Source organism: Bos indicus x Bos taurus, chromosome 20, assembly GCF_003369695.1.
Source record: "Bos indicus x Bos taurus breed Angus x Brahman F1 hybrid chromosome 20, Bos_hybrid_MaternalHap_v2.0, whole genome shotgun sequence".
Classification (NCBI taxonomy): Eukaryota; Metazoa; Chordata; class Mammalia; order Artiodactyla; family Bovidae; genus Bos; species Bos indicus x Bos taurus.
This window is the reverse complement of record NC_040095.1, coordinates 38285067-38309937: the sequence shown is the minus strand read 5'-3', so window position 1 is coordinate 38309937 and position 24871 is coordinate 38285067. Positions and strand designations below refer to the sequence as shown.

At 39.4% G+C, this 24871-nt stretch overlaps 1 protein-coding gene across 1 annotated transcript in view; it reads left to right on the top strand.

Annotated features, from left to right (window-relative positions):
* SPEF2 (sperm flagellar 2) overlaps nucleotides 1-24871 on the top strand; it is a 211807-nt gene that overhangs the window by 59166 nt on the left and 127770 nt on the right. Inside the window, exons 10-15 of the mRNA XM_027520151.1 lie at nucleotides 9628-9847; nucleotides 12907-13061; nucleotides 15052-15133; nucleotides 17275-17336; nucleotides 19712-19815; nucleotides 22834-23090. Of these exons, the coding sequence (XP_027375952.1) occupies nucleotides 9628-9847; nucleotides 12907-13061; nucleotides 15052-15133; nucleotides 17275-17336; nucleotides 19712-19815; nucleotides 22834-23090 (880 nt within the window). The remainder of the gene's footprint in view (nucleotides 1-9627; nucleotides 9848-12906; nucleotides 13062-15051; nucleotides 15134-17274; nucleotides 17337-19711; nucleotides 19816-22833; nucleotides 23091-24871) is intronic.

Here is a 24871-nt window from a genome sequence, read left to right as displayed (position 1 = left end):
TTAATGACCATCAAGTGTACTGATACTAACTCACAAAGCAAAAAAATCATTGTATTAGTTTTCAAAAGTATACCTATAGATGGCTTAGCCCCAAGAAGGCTAACCCCCACTATTGTGGGCCAAGAACTTCAGATGACTGGAATAGGCTTGGCCAGAAGTCTGGCACTGTGCCTGTGGGGTATGTGTATTATGTAATGGAAGGGGAGCCTGGGTCACTGGTAGAGTGAAAAGAAAGTGAAGTCACTCAGTCGTGTCCAACTCTTTGCAACCCCATGGACTGTAGCCTACCAGGCTCCTCAGTCCATGGGATTTTCCAGGCAAGAATACTAGAGTGGGTTGTCATTTCCTTCTCCAGAGGATCTTCCCAACCCAGGGATTTAACCTGGGTCTCCCACATTGTAGGCAGATGCTTTACCATCTGAGCTACCACTGGCAGAGTATTTAGCTTCAAATTACTAGAGTTGAAGACAAACTAAGTTCATTGGAAAACCATGGTAGGAGCAGTTGAATTCAGGTAACAAGATCAAGGCATTAGACCAGAATAGGGAAATGATTTGCAAAATTAAAGAATTGGTACCTATATAGAAGTAGGATGGAAAAAGGAGTAAGAAGGACATAGCCAGAAAGAAGAGCCCTGGGTGACTGATATGAAGTTCACCATTCATTGTTATTTGCTCTGGATCACATAAAATAGGGAGAATCTAATTCTGCCCCTGGCTCCTTCTCATCTAGAACCAGCCAAGACAAGGTGGTGAAAATCTTCCCTCGGCTTCCTGATTTTCTTGTTCATCCTTTGCCTACTTTGACAACTATAGGATCCAACTTCTGTACCACAAGTCCAACTTCTCTTCAATCAACTGCTCAGACTTCCCATCAAGTATTTTAGAGATAGCTCTAGGGATCTGGTAGATAAATATAGCCAGAACACAGTGGGGTTAGTAACCTCAAAAAACTTTAATGGATCCAAGAAAGTCTTTGACTTTTGGTGTTGGGCAGATGTGTTGGGCTGAGGACTAGAGAAACTTCCATCCAAATGATGCCTTACTCCACCACTCCTATCCAGTACCAGGGTCTGTCAGCCATATCCTTGAGTACACTGACCCTACAGTAGCCTTTCATTCATTGGTAAATGCTATTCCTAAGCTATTTTGGAGTGTTGTATACCTCTTTGGTGGCTCAGATGGTAAAGAATCTGCTTACATTGCAGAAGACCTGAGTTTGATCTGGGTCAGGAAGATTCCCTATAGAAGGGAATGGCAACCCACTCTAGTATTCATGCCTGGGAAACCCCATGGACAGAAGAGCCTGGCAGGCTACAGTCCATGGAGTCACAAACAGTCAGACACACCTAAGCGACTAGCACTTTCACACCTCTTTGAGATATCAATGTTTAGTAGTGAAACATGAAAATAGAGTGACAGTGGTCATTATTATGAGAGAAGGTATGCTGTTTGGAAAAACCGTGTGAATTTTGCAGTGACAAGATTAGAGCAAGTCATAGTGTCTCCATGCTTTGTGACATTTGAGAAATTCTAACCAGGCCTGTCTGACTGTCCCTGGCTGGTCAATGGCAACAGATGGGCGAATTCCAATGTAGAGGCCTCTGGAAAAGTTCTATGGTCTGCAAGACCATAGATTTTAGTAAAAAAGTGATCTGGAGGGAGACTGCCACCTCTCTGATGATGAACAGAGCATAGTTTGAGCATCTAAGGAATGAAGATTACTGTTTTCATGAGGGTAGTCACCACCACCAGAATTGTTTGTAGCACAAAGAGAGATCTGATACAAAGTCCATTGTGATGCTGTCCCAAGGGCACTTGGACATCAGGAGAAATGAAGTAACTTTATTCTTATTTTGTTTTAGACTCAGGCAACTGAGCTTTGAAAAGTGCTAGGCTAGCTACACAGCTGCTGCAACTCCCAGGGTGTCACGTTCAATGCCTTGGAGGGCCATCTGGCTCGCCAGGACACAGAATGAACCAGTAGTGGGAGCCTGTCATTTCGGGGCAAATAAGGTATTCTTTCCCATGATCTCAGTGGGTCACTTTGCGTATGTGGAGTCAGACTGCTAAGCAGAATCTCCTGCCTGCTGTTCACCTCTGATTTGTCCTTGCATTTCAGTAAAACTGAAATGTGTCTGGAACAGGAGATCTCTTAGAGTGGCTTCATCTCAGTTACCCCTGGTAATCAAACCTGAAGACAAAGTATCAGCCCAGTGATTCCAGCTGCATGACTTACAAGTAATTGGTAGCTCAGAATTTTGGAAAAAGAAGCCTGTTGTGGCTCACAGCTGCTGAGCTTGCTGAATTTCTAAACTTGTCAGAAGCTAGAGTTATTGGATTGCATAGGGAGGTGTCATGTGGGCTTGTAGGCTTTGACAGTGGTCTTTGTCACTTTGTTGGTGACTGACCATAGCCAATTTGAATTTTCCTCCTTCCCTCCCATCTACAGCCATATCACCCTAAACGCACTCAATCTTGTCTGAATTTTCCTCCAAAAATAACCATAAGGATGGTACATGGATGTTGTTATCCTGGGTCTTCTTTTGTGACAGGCTAGAAGTAAACATGTCTGTTTCCATAGTATAATATTGGAGAAGACTGGGGAAGACTGCCTCTGGGACAGAAGTGGGCAGGCTTCTGAGTGAAAGCCATTATAGGATCAGAACCAGTTCTTCAAATTTCCTAATGAGCCAGAATTAACCATGGGATCAATTGATAGGAAGGCACTGGCTATTCACAGTGCTGCTTCTAGCCAGAACAGTCTTCAGCTGAGCAGAGCAGGTGAAGCTGTGATAACATCTGCTTTTCCTTTGTTACCATGGGTGACACTTGCACTTCCTGGCCACAGATAAGATGTGGTCCAGACTGAGCAATCTAGCTTAGAGGGATGTGGTGGCATACCTTCTCCCCGGAGGTGCACCCATGCCAACATCAGTCAGTGAGAGCTGCCCAGCACCATGCCCCTGCCTCATCTGGAAGTCAAGGGCCAGTCTGTCTGGCAGGAAGTCTTAGCCAGACATCTGACCACACTCTGACCTGACTGGGGGTCAGGTGACCTTAGAAAGGCTGCCAGTCTCACTCAGCCAACTCATCTTTTCAGGTTGTTCTGAGTTCTTCTTGGAACTGGATCTTGATACAGAGCCTGTTACATGACAGCTCTTGGAAGAGAGGTCAGGATTGAGCTGCCCATCACCTAACTGGACCTCTTTTCTTCCTCCTTGTTAGAGGCAAAAGAGCACAACATCCATTTTTCCACCAATCTTTCCCATCTTTGATAGGAACCTGCCTCTCAAATAGGTCCCACACAGTAGTCAAGCCCTGTAGGGTTGCCAGTCTACATGAGCTGAATTTCCCATCTGGCAGAATACCCAACGACCCTTTCTTCTTCTGAGAACTGGGGGTGGTTATAAGAAACTTTAAAGTCTGAATTACAAACATAAGCAGTTCCTCCAGATTCCCTCAGGGTTTGGGGGTGGTTGGAGGAGAAAGTCTGGGACAGCAAGGCAAAGGTCAGAGGCTCCAAAAAGCTACCAGGTTGTACCTTAGTACTTCCCTGTGGAATTTGGTGTCTTACTGAGTGCCAGATCCTCCAAGCACAGTAACTGGAATGCAGCTACTAGACTTTCCATGTTGCCATAATAATAGATGTGCTTCTGTGATATCTGATTCCCTCTGGTAGGAGACAGGACAGACCTGAACAGAAGGTCAGCCATGAGAACTAGCTCCAGGGCTCATTGAGTTCTGAGCTGGAACAAAGGTGGTCAAGATAATTTACCTGAAGCAGTCAGAAACAGGAAGAGACAAAGGTGGGATCAAGCCAAGTCCTTTGAGCAGGCCAATGATCAAAGCTGAGATTGAGTAAGAACCAGACTAGAGAATGGAGATGAAGCCAGACATCAGAAAGCTAGCTTTCTGACTGGAAGCTAGGCAGAACTGGAACAGGCCAGGACTCAGATGAAAGGCTTGGAAGTTAATTGCCACAAACAGAGCTAGAATTTCTGCAGCTTACTTTTATTATCTGCCAGTCACGTGGAATACCCTGAGTCAACGTAATCTGTGAGACCCAAGACAAATATCCAGTTAGGAAAATGAAACTAACCAGATCATAATAGCTTGCCTTAGAGCAGACCTTACCTATTCATTCAGTCAGGCTGCTCCTTACCCCGCCTCAGCACCCTGTAAAAATCTCTGGCAGAACTTCGTACAAAGTCCCACTTTATAAATTCTTTATAATTTAGTACATTTTAACTGAGATGCTTCCTGCTGCCATGAAAAAGGATGCCTTGGTTTAACGGAGAAGCTCTTTGGAAATCATACTACAAGCTGTTGCTTCCACACACGCTTCCAGGGTTAGCTAGTTTCATGCATTGTGGATTCTTGTTAACTTCCATCTGTGAGGGTGGCTCTTGCTGATCTTATCCTAGATTTTAGGTTGGCTTGTGTCTATCTTATTTGGAGAACTAAGTCATCCTTGTATTTAATCAAAATTAATAAGAGGCCATATCCATGTATTCACTCATTTATTTCGTTCACATATATTGAGCCTACAATTGATTGATTCACTCATTCATTCAATAAGTATTGAATGCCTATTAGGTTCCAGCATGGTTCTGGGAATTGGGAATAAAAAAAAAGAACCTTCAAAAACAAAGTCTCTTTAGCTCATAGCCATTGTCCTTGAACTAGTCATCTTTATTCTGGCCTAATTTCCCTCTTTTTTCAGTTTTCCTTTTCTCTCATCATGTTCTTAGTCCAACCTGACACATCTCCCTTTACTTACCCTTTATCTTTAGTCTTATTAGGAATTTCACAACTGTATTTTTAAGGTGATGCTGTAAAATATGTTCTACCAAATCCTCAATCTGTCCGTCTCCACTGGTCAGGCTTCAGTCCTCTGCCTGACCTAAGCCTTCAGTTCTCTTCATGGTCAACATTCTATCCCATTGTGTCTGACCACATTCTACAACTAACCAGTGAGGGAAGAGGGCTTTATTCTGACCCCTTTGTGAGGACGCATGCCTTTCTGATTACAGTGCACTTCTTGTTGGGCAAAAATGTGGCTGCTGTCTCCCTTAAGGGTATTACCATGTGTGCTTCAAGCAGCAACAGGAGAACTTCTATTAATAGTCAAGCATTCAAAGTCAGTGGTCACACAGGCCTTTCACTCAACCTTTATAACAACCCTGTGAAATAGATATTGTTATCATACAAAGATGAAGGAATTGACAAGAGTACAAAGCACTGAGTACTCATTCAGTCATGTTTGACTGTTTATAACCACATGGACTTGTAGCCCACGAGGCTCCTCTGTCCATGGAATTTCCCAGGCAAGAATATTGGAGTGGGTTGCCATGCCTCCTCCAGGGGATCTTCCCGAACCAGGGATTGAACCACATCTCTTTCATCTCTTGCATTAGCAAGTGGATTCTTTACCACTGCGCCACCTAGGAAGTCCTCATAAGTTATTAATAAGTGCTTTAATATCTCTGATTAGGCAACAAACCCACATTTCTTTCCTTTTTAAGTACATATTTTTATCTGTACAGTTCTTTTTATGCTTCAACTTTACAACCATTTGTGATATCCTTAAGGAAAAATAAATAAATAGCACTAACACTTTTGTTTCATTACATTAAATCAGATTACTTTGGAGAAGAATTAAGTGGCTTATAATTTTGGACTTTTTTGAATTTCTCTTTATTCAAGTCATTTTTCTTACACTCGTCAGTAGAAATGCGAGACTGCTTATGTTATATATTTCTCATCAATTCCAATTATTTTTGTCAAAGTTTCTAACTGCAATTTAAAAAGTTGACTTATGCTAAGTAAGCAGAAAAAATATCCAAAATATGTTAGGTAGTTCAGTGACTCAGTAGGTTAAATTCAAGAACCATGCTCAAGGTTAAACTTCCAAGGAAAATTACCAAAACCATCACAGCAAGATCTGATGAGAAGACTGTCACCAGCACAGAGCACTGGAAATTCAGGTTGTACCAGCTACCTCTGCACCAGGAACTCAGCTGCTAATTCTAGGAGCGCTACTACTTTTTCTTTTCTTTTTTAAAATTTTGTTGATATTTACAATGATGTGTTAACTTCTGCTGTCCAGCAAAATGCTTCAGTTATAAATATATGTGCATTCCTTTTCATATTCTTTTCCATTATGCTTTATCACAGGCTATTGATTAGAGTTTCCTGTGCTGTACAATAGGACCTTATTAGTTATCCATCCTGTATATACTAGTTTGCATCTGCTAAATCTGCTAACCCTAAACTGCCAGTTCTTCCCTCCCTCCCTTGCCTCCCCCTTGGCAACCACAAGTCTGTTCTCTGTGTCTGTGAATGTGTTTTGTAGATATGTTAATTTTCTACTTCTTTCTTTATCTTATTTGCATTGGCTAGAACTTCCAGAATAATGTGACTATTAATGTAAATGATGAACATCTTTTCCTTATTCCTACCTTTAATAGAAAAATGTGTTGTTCACTTTGGCTCATCGTTACATATTGGTAAGATATGTAAAAAATGTTAGGCCACTCATCTTCAGTTTGTAGCATACTAAGAAATTTGTTTAATTTTTTTTCTCATCAGAAATGAATTTTGAATTTATCAGATGCTTCTTGGTCAAAATGATCATATGCTTGTATTTTAACCTATTACTGTGATATATGATAGGTTTTCTCATTTTTAACCTTCCTTATATTCATGAAGTAACTTGTATTCAGTCATATAGTATAAAGGTTTTGAGCACATGTTCTGCAGTCAGTCTGCCTGAGTCCTTACTAAGCTCTGCCATTACTATTTATTGTGACTATGAACTTCCCAGGTGGCACTATAGGTAAAGAACCTACCTGCTAATTCAGGAGACGTGAGACTCAGGTTTGATCCCTGAGTCAGGAAAATCCCCTGAAGAAGGGAATGGCAACCCACTGCAGTACTTTTGCCTAGAAAAATCCCATGGACAAGGATCCTGGTGGGCTACAGTCCATGGGGTCACAGAGTCAGATATGACTGAGTATATGAGCACACACACACATAGACAAATATAACTTAGTTTCTATAATTCTCAGGGTTTTCTTCTGCAACATTGGCAAGATAATTATACTTATGTAAGAGTTATGTGAGAATCATTAGAAATAATTCATGAAAACAGCAGTATATGGGATATACTGAATGTGTAGTAAATGTCAATTAATATAATTGTTTTGTCTTAATATAGGCTGGTTTTTGTCAGTATTTTATTCATGATTCTTGCAGTATATTTGCAAATGAGATTGGTTTGTTATTTTCTTTTTTGGATGCTGTTTTTGTCAATGATCTTTGATACCTTTTTAGTATCAGTGTTACATTAGTCTCACCAAGCAAACCGGAAAGCTATCTTCTTCTTCCATATTTCAGAAGACTTTTAAATAACATTTAAATTTCTGTTTAAGAAATGAAAAAAAAATTTTTTTTTCTGTTAGCAGTGTCATCAAGTTTCCTAGATACAGTTCTTCAATAATGTTTTTCTTTCTTTCATGCCTTTCATATTTACAAATATTCCTTTTAAATTAATTTTAATCATCTGTACTTTCTTAAAATATCATTTTACCACACATTAATAAATTCAAATTTATCATAGTAGAGTTGTATGTAATATTTTCTTAAGGATTTTTAAGTCTCCTTAAAATCTGTTGTTACCGCCTTTCCTATGTTACAAAATTGATACTTGCTATACTTCACCTTTGTGCATAACTGGTAGCAATTTCATTATGATTAATATGAATAAGTTCTAGAATTATATCAATAAAAATATCTGAATAGTATTGGTCTCTAATTTATCAATCTCCATTATCATGATTTTCTTCCTCCATGTACTTTTCTGGTTATTTAAAAAAAATTTTTTCCTATTTTCAACCTTAGTTCATTTATTTTCCTTCCTTTTATTTTATTTTATTTTTTTTTCTATTCTTCAAGCAATTTTATTTTTATTTTTATTTTTTCTAATTTTATTTTATTTTTAAACTTTACATAATTGTATTAGTTTTGCCAAATATCAAAATGAATCCACCACAGGTATACATGTGTTCCCCATCCCGAACCCTCCTCCCTCCTCCCTCCCCATACCATCCCTCTGGGCCGTCCCAGTGCACCAGCCCCAAGCATCCAGCATCGTGCATCGAACCTGGACTGGCAACTCGTTTCCTACATGATATTTTACATGTTTCATTGCCATTCTCCCAAATCTTCCCACCCTCTCCCTCTCCCACAGAATCCATAAGACTGTTCTATACATCAGTGTCTCTTTTGCTGTCTCGTACACCGGGTTGTTGTTACCATCTTTCTAAATTCCATATATATGCGTTAGTATACTGTATTTATGTTTTTCCTTCTGGCTTACTTCACTCTGTATAATAGGCTCCAGTTTCATCCACCTCATTAGAACTGATTCAAATGTATTCTTTTTAATGGCTGAGTAATACTCCATTGTGTATATGTACCACAGCTTTCTTATCCATTCATCTGCTGATGGACATCTAGGTTGCTTCCATGTCCTGGCTATTATAAACAGTGCTGCGATGAACATTGGGGTACACGTGTCTCTTTCCCTTCTGGTTTCCTCAGTGTGTATGCCCAGCAGTGGGGTTGCTGGATCATAAGGCAGTTCTATTTCCACTTCCTTTTATTTTAGATCAAAGCATTTTAAGCTAAGGGACTATGAGTTTTCCTCTAACTACAGCTTGATTTCATCTCATATTTTTGGTTGTTGTGTTGTTTTTTTGCATTTTTATTATTATTATTATTATTTTTTACTTTACAATATTGTATTGGTTTTGCCATACATCAACATGCATCCGCCACAAGTGTACATGTGTTCCCCATCCTGAAACATGTATAATATCATATAAGAAACAAATCACCAGTCCAGGTTCGATGCAGGATATAGGAAGTTTGGGGCTGGTGCACTCGTCTCATATTTTAAAATAAATCTGTCATTTTAATATTTTTATCAATCTGTTATTTACAAATGTTTACAGTTTTAATTTTTCATTAAGAATCATTCAGAAAGGCAATGTTTAATTATTAAAAATAAAATTTATTTCTGGTTTTGGTGCACAGAAGTCAGAGAATGTGAACTGTATAGTTGTTGTTTTGTCTGTTTTACTTTTCCTCTAATTGTTTGATCATTTAAGCCAGAAACTTAAAGAAACTGGAAGACAAATATAGGAAACTCAGAAGACAACATATTGTTCATGAAAATTCTCTTTTATGTATCTTTAAAATATTTAAAAATAAGTTTAGTATTTGCATACAGTAGCCAAATAACTCTTACTGTCTTTTATCTATCTACTGATAACATCAATTTAAGTGTCTTAATATTCAACTTGCATTACAATTTGTCTCAAGTCAATATGTCTACTTTCATAAAGTGTTAAGTATTTTAGAATTTATTTTTTATTTCTATATGGGAAGCTTATTTTTCACTAATATGAAAGTATTATGTTATTATTTATTTATGTAATATAACTATTTAAAGTACTGATTCACTTTTGTTTCTTATCATCTGTATTTACTTTCAGTTTCCTACATGCTTAAATTCCACTTTTAAGAATATTTCTGTTTTGTTTTATTATTATTTTTACAGAACATGGTTGGAGAATGGGCCTTACCAGAAGAAATGGTTGAAAACTTACCACCCTCCAACAATTGCATATTGGGCCATGTGATTCACAGACTAATTGAAAGTTCTCTTCCTCCTCAAGTTGAATCTACAGTACCTGAGTTACCTTCATTTGCTATAAAAGGATGCTTGTTGGGGAAAACCTTTAGTGGAAAAACTACTGCTCTAAAGGCTCTAGAGAAAAGTAAAATTTATTTTCTTTTTTTTCCCCTTTATTGATTTCTATTTACAGTGAATATAGCTGCAAATGGCTCTGTCTGTAGAAAACATACATGAAAATCTGCTAATACATTGGGAAGTTCTAGCATTAAGAATATTGTAATAAAGTGATCACATAACTTATTGTCCAAAGCAGACACTTTTAAGAGTATAGAGTCATGAATCAGAACTGTCCCAAGGAAACCTGGATCTATGAGCTTGCTATATAAGGATGATGTATAGTATAAAGGGAAATAATATCTTAAACCTTTCATCACAGAGTTTACTTAATTTTCCAATAGATGAAATATGAAAATAATAACTTGTTACAAATAGAAAAGATATAGACTTAAAATTATAAATGTTTTCATCCTTCACATCAATTGAGTTATTTCCCTTTCATGAACTTTTGGCTTTTTCTCTAGAAGTTCTTTCAATTAGAAGTGAAATCACAGATTTCCATCTATTTAATATTTTTTCTTTGATAATACTTACCTATTACTGTTGTTAATAAGTGAGTAGTATCAAAGAAAAGCTAATTAAATAGAATATGCCAACAAATTCGGAAAACTCAGCAGTGGGCACAGGACTGGAAAAGATCAGTTTTCAGTTCCAATCCCAAAGAAAGGCAGTGCCAAAGAATGTTCAAACTACCTCACAATTGCACTCATTTCACATGCTAGCAAAGTAATGCTCAAAATTTTCCAAGATCAAATTGGCAATATCCATTGGATCATAGAAAAAGAAAGAGAATTCCAGAAAAACATTTACTTCTGCTTCTTTGACTGTGTGGATCACAACAAACTGTGGAAAAATCTTCAAGAGATGGGAATACCAGACCACCTTACCTGCCTCCTGAGAAATCTGTATGCAGGTCAAGAAGCAACAGTTAGAACCAGACATGGAACAATGAACTGGTTCCAAATTGGGAAAAGGGTATGTCAAGGCTGTATATTGTCACCCTGCTTATTTAACTTATATGCAGAGTACATCATGAGAAATGCTGGGCTGGATGAAGCACAAGCTGGAATCAAGATTGCTGGGAGAAATATCAATAACCTCAGATATGCAGATGACACCACTCATGGTAGAAAGCAAAGAGGAGCTAAAGAACCTCTTGATGAAAGTGAAAGAGGAGAGTGAAAAACATAGCTTAAAGCTCAACATTCAAAAAACTAAGATCATGGCATCTGGTCCCATCACTTCATGGCAAATAGATGGGGAAACAATGGAAATAGTGACAGACTTTATTTTCTTGGGCTCCAAAATCACTGCAGATGGTGACTTCAGCCTTAAAATTTAAAGACACTTGCTCCTTGAAAGAAAAGCTATGACAAACATAGACAGCATATTAAAGAAGCAGAGATATCACTTTGCCAATAGAGGTCTGTATAGTCAATGCTATGGTTTTTCCAGTAGTCATGTATGGATATGAAAGGTGGACCATAAAGAAAACTGAGTGCAGAAGAATTGATGCTTTTGAACTGTGGTGTTGGAAAAGACTCTTGAGAGTCCCTTGGACTGCAGGGAGATCAAACCAGTCAATCCTAATAGAAATCAGTCCTGGATATTCATTGGAAGGACTGATGCTGAAGCTGAAGCTCCAATAGTTTGGCCCCGTGATGCAAAGAGCTGACTCATTGGAAAAGACCCTGATGCTGGGAAAGATTGGAGGTGGGAGGAGAAGAGAAAGACAGAGGATGAGGTGGTTGGATGGCATCATCGACTCAATGGACATGAGTTTGAGCAAGCTCCAGTCGACAGTGAAGGACAGGGAAGCCTGGTGTGCTGCAGTCCATGGGGTCACAAAGAGTCAGACATGACTGAGCAGCTGAACAATGATTACTGTTTTTACTAGAAAATTCAAAATTTTTACTAAGATCAGTCTGTATTGACTGGTAGGTCATGTTGAGATGTTAAATAGACCTGTTTAAAGCCTGACAAAAGTTCAACGAGATACCAGTCCACACCCAAAGAGTATAATTTTTTAGGAAATGGAAAATATGTGTTGGTGAGGATATAGAGAAGTTGGAACTCTCATACATTGCTTTTGAGAACGTAAAATGTTGTAACCACTATGGAAAAATAGTTGGTGATTCCTCAATAAGTTAAATAATTACTATATGACCACAGTAATTCCACCACTGGTATATACTCTAAAGAGCTGAAAACAGGTTATCCCCCCCCCCAAAAAAATCCCATGTACAGGAATATTCATAGCAGCATTATTAATGATAGAGAAAAGGTGGAAACAACCCAAATGTTCATCACCAATGAATCATTAACAAAATGTGTTATATCCATACTATGGAATACTACTCAGTCATACAAGGAGTAAAGTGCTCTTATGTGCTACAATATGGATGGACTTTGAAAACATCATACTAAGTGAAAGAAGTCAGATACAAAAGACCACATATTGTTTGATTCCTTGGATATAAAATGTCTAGAAAAGGCAAATCTCCAGACAGAAAGCAATTTGTTCTTGGGGTCAAGGGTAGGGAGATAGGAAGTGACTGCTTAATTGATGCAGGGTTTCCTTTGGGATGATCAGAATTTCTGGAAAAAAGATATAATGATTGAACAACATTGTAAATGACCGTAATATTGAATTGTATCTTTTAGATGGGTTAAAATGGGATTATTTTACGTCATGTAAATTTCTGTTGTTGTTTAATTGCCAAGTTGTGTCCACCTCTTTTGCCATCCCATGGACTGTAGCCTGCCAGTTTTCTCTGTCCATAGGATTTTCCAGGCAAGATTACTGGAGTGGGTTGCCATTTCCTTCTCCAGGGGATCTTCCCAACTCAAAAATTGAACCCACACCTCCTGAATCTGCTGCATCGGCAGGCAGACTCTTTACCACTGAGCCACCAGAGAAGCCCCAGGTGAATTTTACCACAGTGTTAAAAAAAAAATCTTGATCCAAAAAACATTTCTAGGAGACCCTAAAGAGAATGTTCTAAGTTTGAAGCCAGCACTGAAGAACAAAGATTCAATTTCCTAAATGAAAAGCTATTCATAAAATAATCTTTTGTATTTTAGGCTTTCCTATTCAGGTACTTTCTATTGACACTCTTGTTCAAGAAGCTATCCAAGCATTTCATGACAAAGAAAGTGTCAGCGGGGCCCACGGACTTCAGAAAGCACCTGAAGAAAAGGCTTTACCAGTTAGGCAAGAGAGTGATGAGGACAACCAGGCAAGTGTGGCTTTAGTTTTCTTCTCTGTGCCTCATACATTAGAGATTTCCAGCTGGATGGCATCTAAGAGATCCTCTAGACTAGAGGTTGGCGGAGTTTTCTGTAAAGGTCCAGACGGTAAATATTTTAAGTCTTATGGGCCCAGAGGCAACATCAAGGATATATTACATGGATACTTACATAACAAGAAAGAAAATTTCAACCCCCATCCCTACTGTCCTAATACATACACACAAACACACACATATCATTACCTAGGTGGGCCATCCAGTATGGTGGGCTAGACTTGAGCTCAGTTACCATCAGCTCAGGCATTCTCCTGAAGAAAGAGCCACTGGTTGGTAAGAGGGTTCATTCAGTCGCTAAGTCGTGTCCAACTCTTTGCAACACCGTGGACTACAACATGCCAGGTTCCTCTGTCCTCTACTATTTCCTGGAGTTTGCTCAAATTCATGTCCATTTGTAAGGTAAGGGGGTGGAAGGCTCAACTGTAAGGGCTTGGGGGAGGGGTGAGACGTTGGCATTTTGGGAAAGTTCACGAAGTGATCAGCTCTCAGGGTAGAATTCCACTACTGAAAGTTTGGCAGTGGCCAGCAGCAAGTCCCCGTCTTGTAGATGCAGCCCAGTGCGGGTCCTGGGCAGCAGCCAAGGAAGGTGTTGGAGAGGAGCAGACAGATGGCGAGGGGGACGCCTTGCAGTGCTATTCCCTGGAGTGATGCTTATGGACTGTGTATAAACAAGCAGCCTATTTTGGTCCAGGGATCGTCGTTTGCAGACCTCTGATTAGACTAATACATCTCAGTTTTGGGGGGTGGCTGGTAGGGGAAGTTTTCTTATGGTTTACTTGCATTACTGTTTCCATCAGTGTTGCATCTTGCTTATTACGTAAAGAGTCTAGGGCAGGAACTTGGAGAGTATGGCCCCATGTTGAGAATTATGATGTGGTCTTGTTATTGTTCATTTGCTAAGTCATGTCTGACTCTTTGTGACACCATGAACTGCAGCATGCCAGGCTTCCCTGCCCTTCACCATCTCCCAGAGTTTGCTCTAACTCAAATCCATTGAGTTGATGATGCCATCCAACCATCTCATCCTCTGTTGTCCCCTTCTCCTCCTGCCTTCAATCTTTCCCAGCATCAGGGTCTTTTCCAATGAGTTGGCTCTTTGCCATCAGGTGGCCAAACTATTGGAGCTTCAGCTTCAGCATCAGTCCTTTCAGTGAATATTCAGACTTGATTTCCTTTAGGATTAACTGATTTGAACTCCTTGCTGTCCAAGGGAGTCTCAAGAGTCTTCTCCAGCACCAGATATAGTCTAAGCTGCTCTTTTAAAGGGAAATAGTAGCAGTTCTAAGCATGAATTGATTCATTTGGCATCAGAGGCTTGTTGATGGTTAGGCTTTGAGGAATCCCAGATTCTAAATCCACTGTTCTTTTCCCTACCTTATGCTGTCTCTGAAATTGAATAAATTAACAGAGACTCTAATCCAGGTCATTTGCATGAGCTGCAAGGAAAATAGCATTTAACCATGATTCTGAAAATAACTGGGAGGGTTTTTCTTCATTGTGGGCTGCCTCTTTTTCTGTGTTGTGGTACTCTGTATTCTAATTGATGAGGTAATAGATAATGTACATATTTTTTCTTTATTTTCATTATGGCTATAACTGACCCTCTAGGTCTGATCTTTCTAAGGTGGTTTTCCACAAACTCTACCTCTTTCTCAGCTCCCATTATCCTTTCCAAATGGCAGTTGTGTATTTTACATAGAAACTGAAGACCAGCTGATAGACAGATTATACCACAGGTTACTATGTGTTTCTCTAAGTACAATTATCATCAAATTGTATTCATTTCCAGAACTCATTCAGTTCTTCCTAATATCATTAATGTTTTAGATTAATGAGTCCATGGTTGTAAACCTTACTTACAGAAGTAAAATCAAGAATGTTATTAAAATCTGACAATGTTAAAATCTCTCCATGTGTGCAGGCATGTACTTCCTCCCCAAAGGACGTGCAAGATGGATCTTTAGCTGAAGCACTACCAAAAAAAGAAGATAAAACCAGACTTGGTAAGTAAGATATCAAAACAAATCATCCATCATTTACATAAGTGAGACTAATAGTAGGAGCACATGGATGTGAGCACAAACCAGCTTTCAGGACAAGAGAGGAGAGATGGGGAGGGTTACACAATCGTCTAAGTGGTCACAAGACAGACAGGACAAGATCAACACAGCTGTCCCTAGCCACTGTCTGCCGCTGGCGATAAGAGACGACAATTTCAAAGGAATCTTCTCACATCCCTTCAAGTAGTTGCTCAGTTTTGTTGTGGTTTTGAAAACAGCCAGGCCAAATCATCGTCACTCTTCCTGGCTCTGCAGGGAGACAGCAGTTACTGTTTCTTCTCACCTCCGCAGGTGGGCGTGTACCACTGTGCTGTCTGCTCGCAGCCGCTTTTGTTCCCCATGGTAAGGGAGGCTGTGGCTCTGTCTCATCCACCCACTCAACAGTGGTTCCTCAGATATTATAAAAGTTAACATTTATTCTCAGCCTTGTGCAAAGCAAATAGAACCAAGCTTCTCAAACCCAACAAAACATTATCTTCCTTGGGATCTGGGCTTCAGTCCTACAGATCCTTGGTAAAACCACTGAAGGAAAACAATTTTAAATCTTGAATATGTTTTCTATTTGTGCTAGTTAAGGCTTTGCCATATTTAATCATTGCATAAAATTTGGTCCCTCTGTACCATCACCATTGGAGAAGGAAATGGCAACCCACTCCAGTATTCTTTCCTGGAGAATCCCATGGACAGAGGAGCCTAGTTGTCTACAGTCCATGGGGTCACAAAGAGTCAGACACGACTGAGCAACTAAGCACAGTACCATCACCATAATAGCCATCAACCTTGGACAACATGCATGTTTATTATGAGCAGGCAATTCTGCCAGAGAGGCCAAGTTTCCTGTCTTTTAAAAAAATATAAGCTGTCCCTTGTTTCAGTTATTTGTTTCTTACAGGATAATTCTAATTGATTTTTAAACTATTGTTAAGTATTTTATGACATTCTATTATGAAAATCCATGAAATTAAAAGACGCTTACTCCTTGGAAGGAAAGTTATGGCCAACCTAGATAGCATATTCAAAAGCAGAGACATTACTTTGCCAACAAAGGTTCGTCTAGTCAAGGCTATGGATTTTCCTGTGGTCATGTATGGATGTGAGAGTTGGACTGTGAAGAAGGCTGAGCACCGAAGAATTGATGCTTTTGAGCTGTGGTGTTGGAGAAGACTCTTGAGAGTCCCTTGGACTGCAAGGAGATCCAACCAGTCCATTCGGAAGGAGATCAGCCCTGGGTGTTTTTTGGAAGGAATGATGCTAAAGCTGAAACTCCAGTACTTTGGCCACCTCATGCGAAGAGTTGACTCATTGGAAAAGACTCTGATGCTGGGAGGGATTGGGGGCAAGAGCAGAAGGGGACAACAGAGGATGAGATGGCTGGATGGTATCACTGACTCGAAGGACGTGAGTTTGAGTGAACTCCGGGAGTTGGTGATGGACAGGGAGACCTGGCGTGCTGCGATACATGGGGTCGCAAAGAGTCGGACACGACTGAGTGACTGATCTGATCTGATCTGATTATGAAAGTCCAGTAAATTATAAAAAGACTCTGAAAACTAATTTTTTACATAGAATTGAACTAAAAAATCTCTGACTTCTAGAATTTTCCACCTTCAGACATGTTTATTACCTATAATTTGACAACCCAGGAAAGTAATGTGAACGTGAAAATCACTTAGTCGTGTCCAGCTCTTTGCAACCTCATGGACTGTGGCCTGCCAGGCTCCTCTATCTGTGGGATTCTCCAGGGAAGAATACAGGAAAGTAAAGATATAGTTAACTAATTATATTTTTGGCTCGTTTTCCAAGAAGAGAAACTGTACTAAAGTATTTCTAATGATATTGTTATGAGTGAGCCACACTGGAAGAAAACAAGTAGAAAACACGGAACCACACAGTGGCCAGGATTTAATGTTGTGAAATGAAGGTAAATGCCATGCTGGGCTGCTGCTTTTACTTCCTTCCTCTGCGTATCTCAGACACAGCTAAATCCAATAACCCGTAGGTCCAAAACCACAGATGGTCAAATACTAACATGGCTGTTAGTTGTCAGTACCGGAGTATATTCTCATCACTTTTTCCATTGCTAGATACCGATGCTAGAAAAGCAGCAAAAGCTGAAGAAGTCGTAGCGAGTGATAGTTTCTCTGAAGTAAGTACTATAATCTAATTTTGGCTACTAGCATATTGAAATGTGTTGTGATTCATAGCCTTTTCGTAGCATTTTCATTTTCATATGAAATAGCAATATGCTCCTCTTTGGCTTAAACCTGATGATGAAATATTAAACCTGAGTTTATTTGATATTTTTTATATCTTTAATATAGTTTGCATCTAAAGCAGTGGAAATTGCTTTCAGTTGCTCCTGGTAAGAAAGTAAACACATGCTTTTAAAAATTTTAGACTTATACCAAATTTATATTGATGTGTTTTTCTTTACCACTTATTATTTTTATTTCTTTCACAATCTCTTTACCTTTAAATTTTTTCCAGAATTTATCCTTAGACCTATTGGTGACTCTGAAAAATTTTTCATTAACCCCTGAAAAAATGTTTACAACAATTTGCCAACTATTGCTTTTAATGAAAACTAATATTTCCATATATAGGATTGCTTTACTATATATGGAAATATAATGGTCAAATAGAATGGTCAGATTAATCAAGTGGGATTTTATAAAATATAATTAAGGTAAATAAATAAAAGTATATTTTTTAATTTATTGTTTCCCCCCCCCAAGGAAATCAATTTTGTAATATTTTAGATTTCAAAACTGCTTTAAGATAGAAAAAGTTTTGGAAGAATATACACCAAGCTATAAACATGATGACATATAGGGAGAAAAATGAGTTTAGAGAAAATGATCAAAAGGAACTCATAATTTTTTCTCTGTATTTTTGGAATATAAATTAGCATAAATACTAAATATATTTTTATATTTACATTTATTGAATTACAAATCTCCTGTGTTCCACATTCAATTCAGTGCTAAGGGCATACTTTGTTCCATGTCTTATAATCTGAGGTGGGAGTGTATATCAGTGAGCAAAAGTGACAGGGCTCCCAAACTTTAAGGAGTTTACAGTCTAAAAGAGAGGGACCATAAACTCATATGTAAATGAGTTTATATGAACCAGCAGATGCTGATGATGTCACCTGAAAATAAAAAGTAGAGTCAGGGAGATGGCTTTGAGAGAGTGAGGTTTAAACAGATTGAAAGACGATTGACAGAATCAGCCACTGGCTCTGGAGAACCATTTCAGGTCACCAGAAGAGCTGAGTGATGGCCTTGAGGCAGAAAGGTGCTTGTGCAGCAAGGTAGGGGAAGAGAAGGGAGGAGGTTAGAGAGGTGAGCAGGAAGGGAGAGGAATCAGGTCAGCTAGGGTCATGGAGGCCATGATGAGGACGTTGAGAGTCCAGGGGAGTCTTTGCAGGGTTTAAATAGAGACTTCCCCGATGGCTCAGTAGGTAAAGAATCTGCCTGCAATGCAGGAGACACAAGAGACTCGATTTCAGTCCCTAGGTTGGGAAGTTTTCCTGGAATAGGAAACGGCAACCCATTCCAGTATTCTTGCCTGGGAAATCCCATTGACAGAGGAGCCTGGTGGGCTACAGTCCATGCGATTGCAAAGAATTGAGCACACTAGCACATAGTATCATTTGACTCATAAAATGCTCACTCTAGTGGCCGAGTTCAGGATAGACGCTTGGGATGTTCTGTTCATCTAACAATATAAATGCTGGAAAAAATAGAAAGGCTAACTATCTGAGGGCCAAAATCAGGCATCAGAAAAGCAAACGGTATTATTCAGCCATAGAAAAGAATGGAATAATGCCATTTGCAACAACATGGAAAGATCTAGAGATTATCATAACAGGTGAGGTAAGTCAGAGAAAGACAAATATTATATTCTATCAAATGAGTTTATTTATAAAACAGAAACAACTTGCAGACTTAGAAAACAAACTTATGGTTACCAAAGAGGAAGATAGGAGAGGGATAGTGTGGGAGTATGGGATTAACAGATGTATGCTACTGTATATAAAGTAAACAACAAAGATTTACTGTGTAAAATAGAGAACTATATTTAACATCTTATAATAAACTACAAGGGAAAAGGAAGAAATATATCAGATTTGACCATTGATAGAAGAGAACTTCAGTGGGCAAAAGTCAGGCTTACACAGGTCACCCCAGAAGGCATGCTCCCTCTTCGTGGCATGAGTGACTAGAACTCAAGCCGAAAGCCCCAATCTCTTTGATTTAACATATTAGAGGATGAAATCTGGGGACACCAGAGCAACTAAGAATTAAAGAGGAAGATCTTGAAAAGGAAGGAGCTAGAGGAGGAGCTCCCACATCTGTATATACATTTTCCTTAACTGCTTGCTGGATTCCAGAATTGTACTAAAGGATCAGTGTCTTCACCAGAGGACATGACCATTTAATTTTTTTTCCCCTCCAGATATTTAGAATCTGGCTTTTAAATGAGCTCTTCCCTACCATCCCTTGTTTATTTTCACAGCTCACTGTGCGTGCTCAGCTTGGTGCAAAATCAGAAAGGCTGCTGAAGAAAGGAAAGAGCATATCTGATATATTGCTAGTCAGCATCATGGTAAATGCCATTAAGTATGTATCTATGTACCACAATTTCTTTCTTATGTCTTTTAATATATTAGCAGGTAGAGCTTTATAAAGAATAATATAGAAGTCATTTTAATTTTTAATATCTAATGAATACATACAGAAAGAAAAAGATGTATTTTGTGATTTTCATGCCTGTATTTCACTTTCCTCCCTTTTTCAAACTTGACTTCACTCACCCAGATGGGAATTCAAGTTAGGTTCTGTTCTCTTTTTTTTCAGCTATGCTGGGTCTTCCTTGTGATTCTTAGTCTTAGTTACCCCAGGGTATGTGAGATCTTAGTTCCCTGACCAGGGATGGAACCCGTGTGTCCTGCACTGGGAGGCAGATTCTCAACCACTGGACCACCAGGGAAGTCCCAAGTTCTATTCTGTATGGGGAATTCAAGGAGAAATTAGACAATTGGAAAAGCACGGGACAGGTTTGGGAGAGGAGAAACCCTAACTATATGGCCTTGGGTCAAAGTGTTTCCTCATTTTGTGTTTCTGGAGGAGAGAGTGACCCCAGGGGTCCAAAGGCCGGGCAGCGCAGGGTAGGAAGGCAAGGAGAAAGTAGAGGTTGCACAGGCAAGGAATAGCATATGCATAGCACAGAGGTGATATGTGATAGGGTAAAGAAAAAAATTTAAATAGGCTATAATTTTGTGATTCCTCCTTTCTAAGAGAAAAAAGATTCTCTTCAGCCCTCCTTTACAATTGAGAAAAGAGAGAAATTTTAAAAAGCCATAGCGGCTCAGTTAATTAATTCATGCAATAAAGAAATGAGGCAGAGCAGGATGCTAAAAGAAAAAAGGCTCGTGTGAAAGACCTTTGCAGAGCATCAAGTGGGTGAGGGGTTGGGGGTTGTGCTGCTTGGGAAACATTATGACCAAGAGAATGAAGACAGGAGGCTTTGGAGAATTTTTCCTGGGCGTCTGCAATGGACTCTCCCTTTTGAGTTTCCTTAAGAGGCTTCATTCAAGGTTTAAGTTGCCTCTCAGTGGCGATATATCTTGGACTGATTGCTTTTTTGAAGAAACTTGGCCACAGGGATGCTATTCCCAAAGCTGAAAGGGATCTCATTCTAACAATTGTAGCATTTTTCAAAAACTGGAATAAAACATGTCTTAGCCATGGCATTCATCATTCAAAGAAAATTGCAAATGAAGAGCATCAGCTCTAAAATGGATCTTAGCTTTGGTTTCCATGGAGTTGGAGTGTCTACACCCCACCCTCAGAACTCTGCTACCTTCCCACTACCACCATCCTCTCTGCACCTGAGACATGTTCAGAGAATTGCCATCAGCCTGAGAGCCTTCCATTTAGTCCAAGTGCATCCTTCTTCGATAAGGAAAGGAAGGCACGTGGCAGTTCAGCTGGGCAGTCCAGTCACATGACAGGTTAGTGGCGTAGCCAAAGCGGAAGTCTCCTCATTCCCTGTCGTCTGGTGTCCTCATACTACAGTCTGACAAGCATGCCTTGGCCTCCTCCTCCCCTTGAAGTAGCTCCTGAGACAGGAGGTGGGAGAAGGTTCCTCAGATCTGGTAAAGTGCTCAAGAAGTTTCTTCTCAGACTGAGGCCAATGAATTAACAATCCCATTCTCTGAAGAATGTTTGCCATGCTCTAAAAAAGTCATAAAAGCAAAATGCAGGCTTTCCTTGCCCTTCGTAGCCTAATTGGAGTAATAGAAGCAGTGACCTGAAGGCAGCTTAATACTATGGAAAGATCACTAGATTTGGGGTCACTTGCACTTGTGTGACTTTGAACAAGTAATTAATTAAACCTCTCTGAACCTGAGTTTTCCCATTCCTTCCTTGCCACACTGTCAGAAGGATCATACACAGGCACCAAAACACACTTCCAAACCTTTAGAAAGGGAATTCTAAGTGTTTAAATGAGTTTTAATGGAGAAAGAAATGAAATTATAATTTTTCACCCAAAAGTCAAAGTCGTAATTGTACATAATTTAAGGATTTTGCAAGAGCAAAGTTGAAGTTGTGTTCCAATTTAAAGAACTAAAATAATAGTTTATGGAGCACCTATTGTCTTTAAAGGATATGACATTGAATGCAAAAACTGAAGAAATGATCCTTACATTTCAGCAACTTAGAATTTAGTTGAGATAAAGAAGACACACTTGAATTTTTCTAAGTCAAGAAATGTAAGAGTTAACCAATTGTGTGAGGAAGTGAATGAGAATCCAAAGGAGTTCAGATCAGGCTCTTATGACTCCATGCTGGATTGGGTGGGGTAGGAAGAACCTTCCAGGTTGGCGATGTGAGTTTCCACCATATGCTAAATTCTGTGCTGAGTTCTTAAAATGTATTATTTCAGTTCATCCTCACCAGCATCCTGTGAGGTATGTTATGTTATCCTGCTGTATAAATGAGGAAATTGATGTTCTAAAGAGGAACAGCCTATGAACGCAGCTAGAAAGTACTATTTATATGCACGTAACAGCGAGGAGATTGGTGTGTTCAAAGTGAATGGTTCAAAACTGTGAGAGAGAAATTAAAGGGGAGCAAGTTGTGGCTAGTTCATTTTAAATACCACGTTGTGGCTTCTGGAATGGATTTGGAGGGCAGCAGGGACCCACAGAAGGATTTTGAGCAAGGCAGTGTTTGTGGTACAATAGGAAGCCTAATTTTGGCTGTGTGTGCGTGCTAAGTCACTCCAGTCATGCCCAACTCTGTGCGACCCTATGGACTGTAGCCCACCAGGCTCCTCTGTCCATGGGATTCTCCAGGCAAGAATACTGGAGTAGGTTGCCATGCCATCCTCCAGGTGACCTTCCCAACCCAGGGATGGAACCCAAGTCTCCTGTGGCTCCTGCATTGGCAGGCAGATTCTTTACCATCAGGGCCACCAGGAAGCCCAATTTTGGCTGTAAAGAAGTAAAATTTATGCAGAAAGAGGTTAATGTGAAGTTGAAAGAAAGATAAAGGCAAGATTCATTGTGTTATTATTTCTAAAGGGACTTGTATCTATCAAACTATTAATTATTTGTCCTTTCTTTAATTTAGTCAGATACCTATGTATAAAGGCTGGATCCTGGATGGCTTTCCAATGACATTATACCAAGCAAAGCTTCTGGAGGAAGCACTCACAGGCTACAACAGAAACCTCATAGAACTGGAGGGAAAGAAATCACGCACATCCACATTAGCTGTTGACCCTACAGCTTCCAAAGAAGTGCCTCTTCCCCCTTCTGCATTTGATTTTGTCATGTTATTAGACATTTCAGATAATTCCTCACTGAATCGCATGAATGACATCATGGGTAAGCTGGACACCTTTCTAAAAATGTCCTTTTATGTAATTCAGAGTTCTTTACTTTTCTTTGAAATGGTGAATATTCCCATTTACAATTGTAAGTGGATAATAAAGAATCCATTTCTGACTTCCAAAGAATTACCTAGCACAGCTTAGTTGCCTCCTGCTCTGTCTGTATTCAACACTCTAGCCCAAACCTGAAGCTAGTAGAGAATTCCATGGTGATTGAAAGCATCTCATTCAACCCTTCCATCAACTTGGCCGCTCCCCTGGCCCTGAGGTGCCCTCTTTGAGACTTGCATGAATGAAGGAGCTTCTCATGGCTACTTAGTATATCTTGATGTGTTACTCTAGTGAAGTTCATGAACCACATTGGGGCTACAAGCAAAGATTGCTAACATCCTTCCCTTGGATTGTGTATTAACTGAGGAGCAGTTACAATTGACTGAAGTCCTTACATCATGAGGTCAAATAGTCTTTCAAGATGAAAATATCACTTTATTCCATAAATTAAGTAGTTATGAGTAAGAGCACACATTCTTAGCTTTGCAAGTTATTTAGGCATTTGACCTTTGGAAAGCTAATTCTTTCTTTCTTCTAAACCTCCATCTCACAATATATATAATAGAATGGCTCATTGCATTATTACTGGATAATTAAAGGGAAACTGTTTCATTGCTCACAACACTTCTGACACCAAAGGTGTATGGGTTTTCCCTACCACCCAGTTCTTCAGTTCTTAATAAACACCAATTGGGTGTCCTAGAATTTTTTTTTTTTTTTTTAATTTTATTTTATTTTTAAACTTTACATAATTGTATTAGTTTTGACAAATATCAAAATGAATCCACCACAGGTATACATGTGTTCCCCATCCTGAACCCTCCTCCCTCCTCCCTCCCCATACCATCCCTCTGGGTCGTCCCAGTGCACCAGCCCCAAGCATCCAGTATCGTGGATCGAACCTGGACTGGCAACTCGTTTCTTACATGATATTTTACATGTTACAATGTCATTCTCCCAAATCTTCCCACCCTCTCCCTCTCCCACAGAGTCCATAAGACTGTTCTATACATCAGTGTCTCTTTTGCTGTCTCGTACACAGGGTTATTGTTACCATCTTTCTAAATTCCATATATATGCGTTAGAATACTGTATTTATGTTTTTCCTTCTGGCTTACTTCACTCTGTATAATAGGCTCCAGTTTCATCCACCTCATTAGAACTGATTCAAATGTATTCTTTTTAATGGCTGAGTAATACTCCATTGTGTATATGTACCACAGCTTTCTTATCCATTCATCTGCTGATGGACATCTAGGTTGCTTCCATGTCTTGGCTATTATAAACAGTGCTGCGATGAACATTGGGGTACACGTGTCTCTTTCCCTTCTGGTTTCCTCAGTGTGTATGCCCAGCAGTGGAGTTGCTGGATCATAAGGCAGTTCTATTTCCAGTTTTTTAAGGAATCTCCACACTGTTCTCCATAGTGGCTGTACTAGTTTGCATTCCCACCAACAGTGTAAGAGGGTTCCCTTTTCTCCACACCCTCTCCAGCATTTATTATTTGTAGACTTTTGGATCGCAGCCATTCTGACTGGTGTGAAATGGTACCTCATAGTGGTTTTGATTTGCATTTCTCTGATAATGAGTGATGTTGAGCATCTTTTCATGTGTTTGTTAGCCATCTGTATGTCTTTTTTGGAGAAATGTCTATTTAGTTCTTTGGCCCATTTTTTGATTGGGTCGTTTATTTTTCTGGAGTTGAGCTGTAGGAGTTGCTTGTAT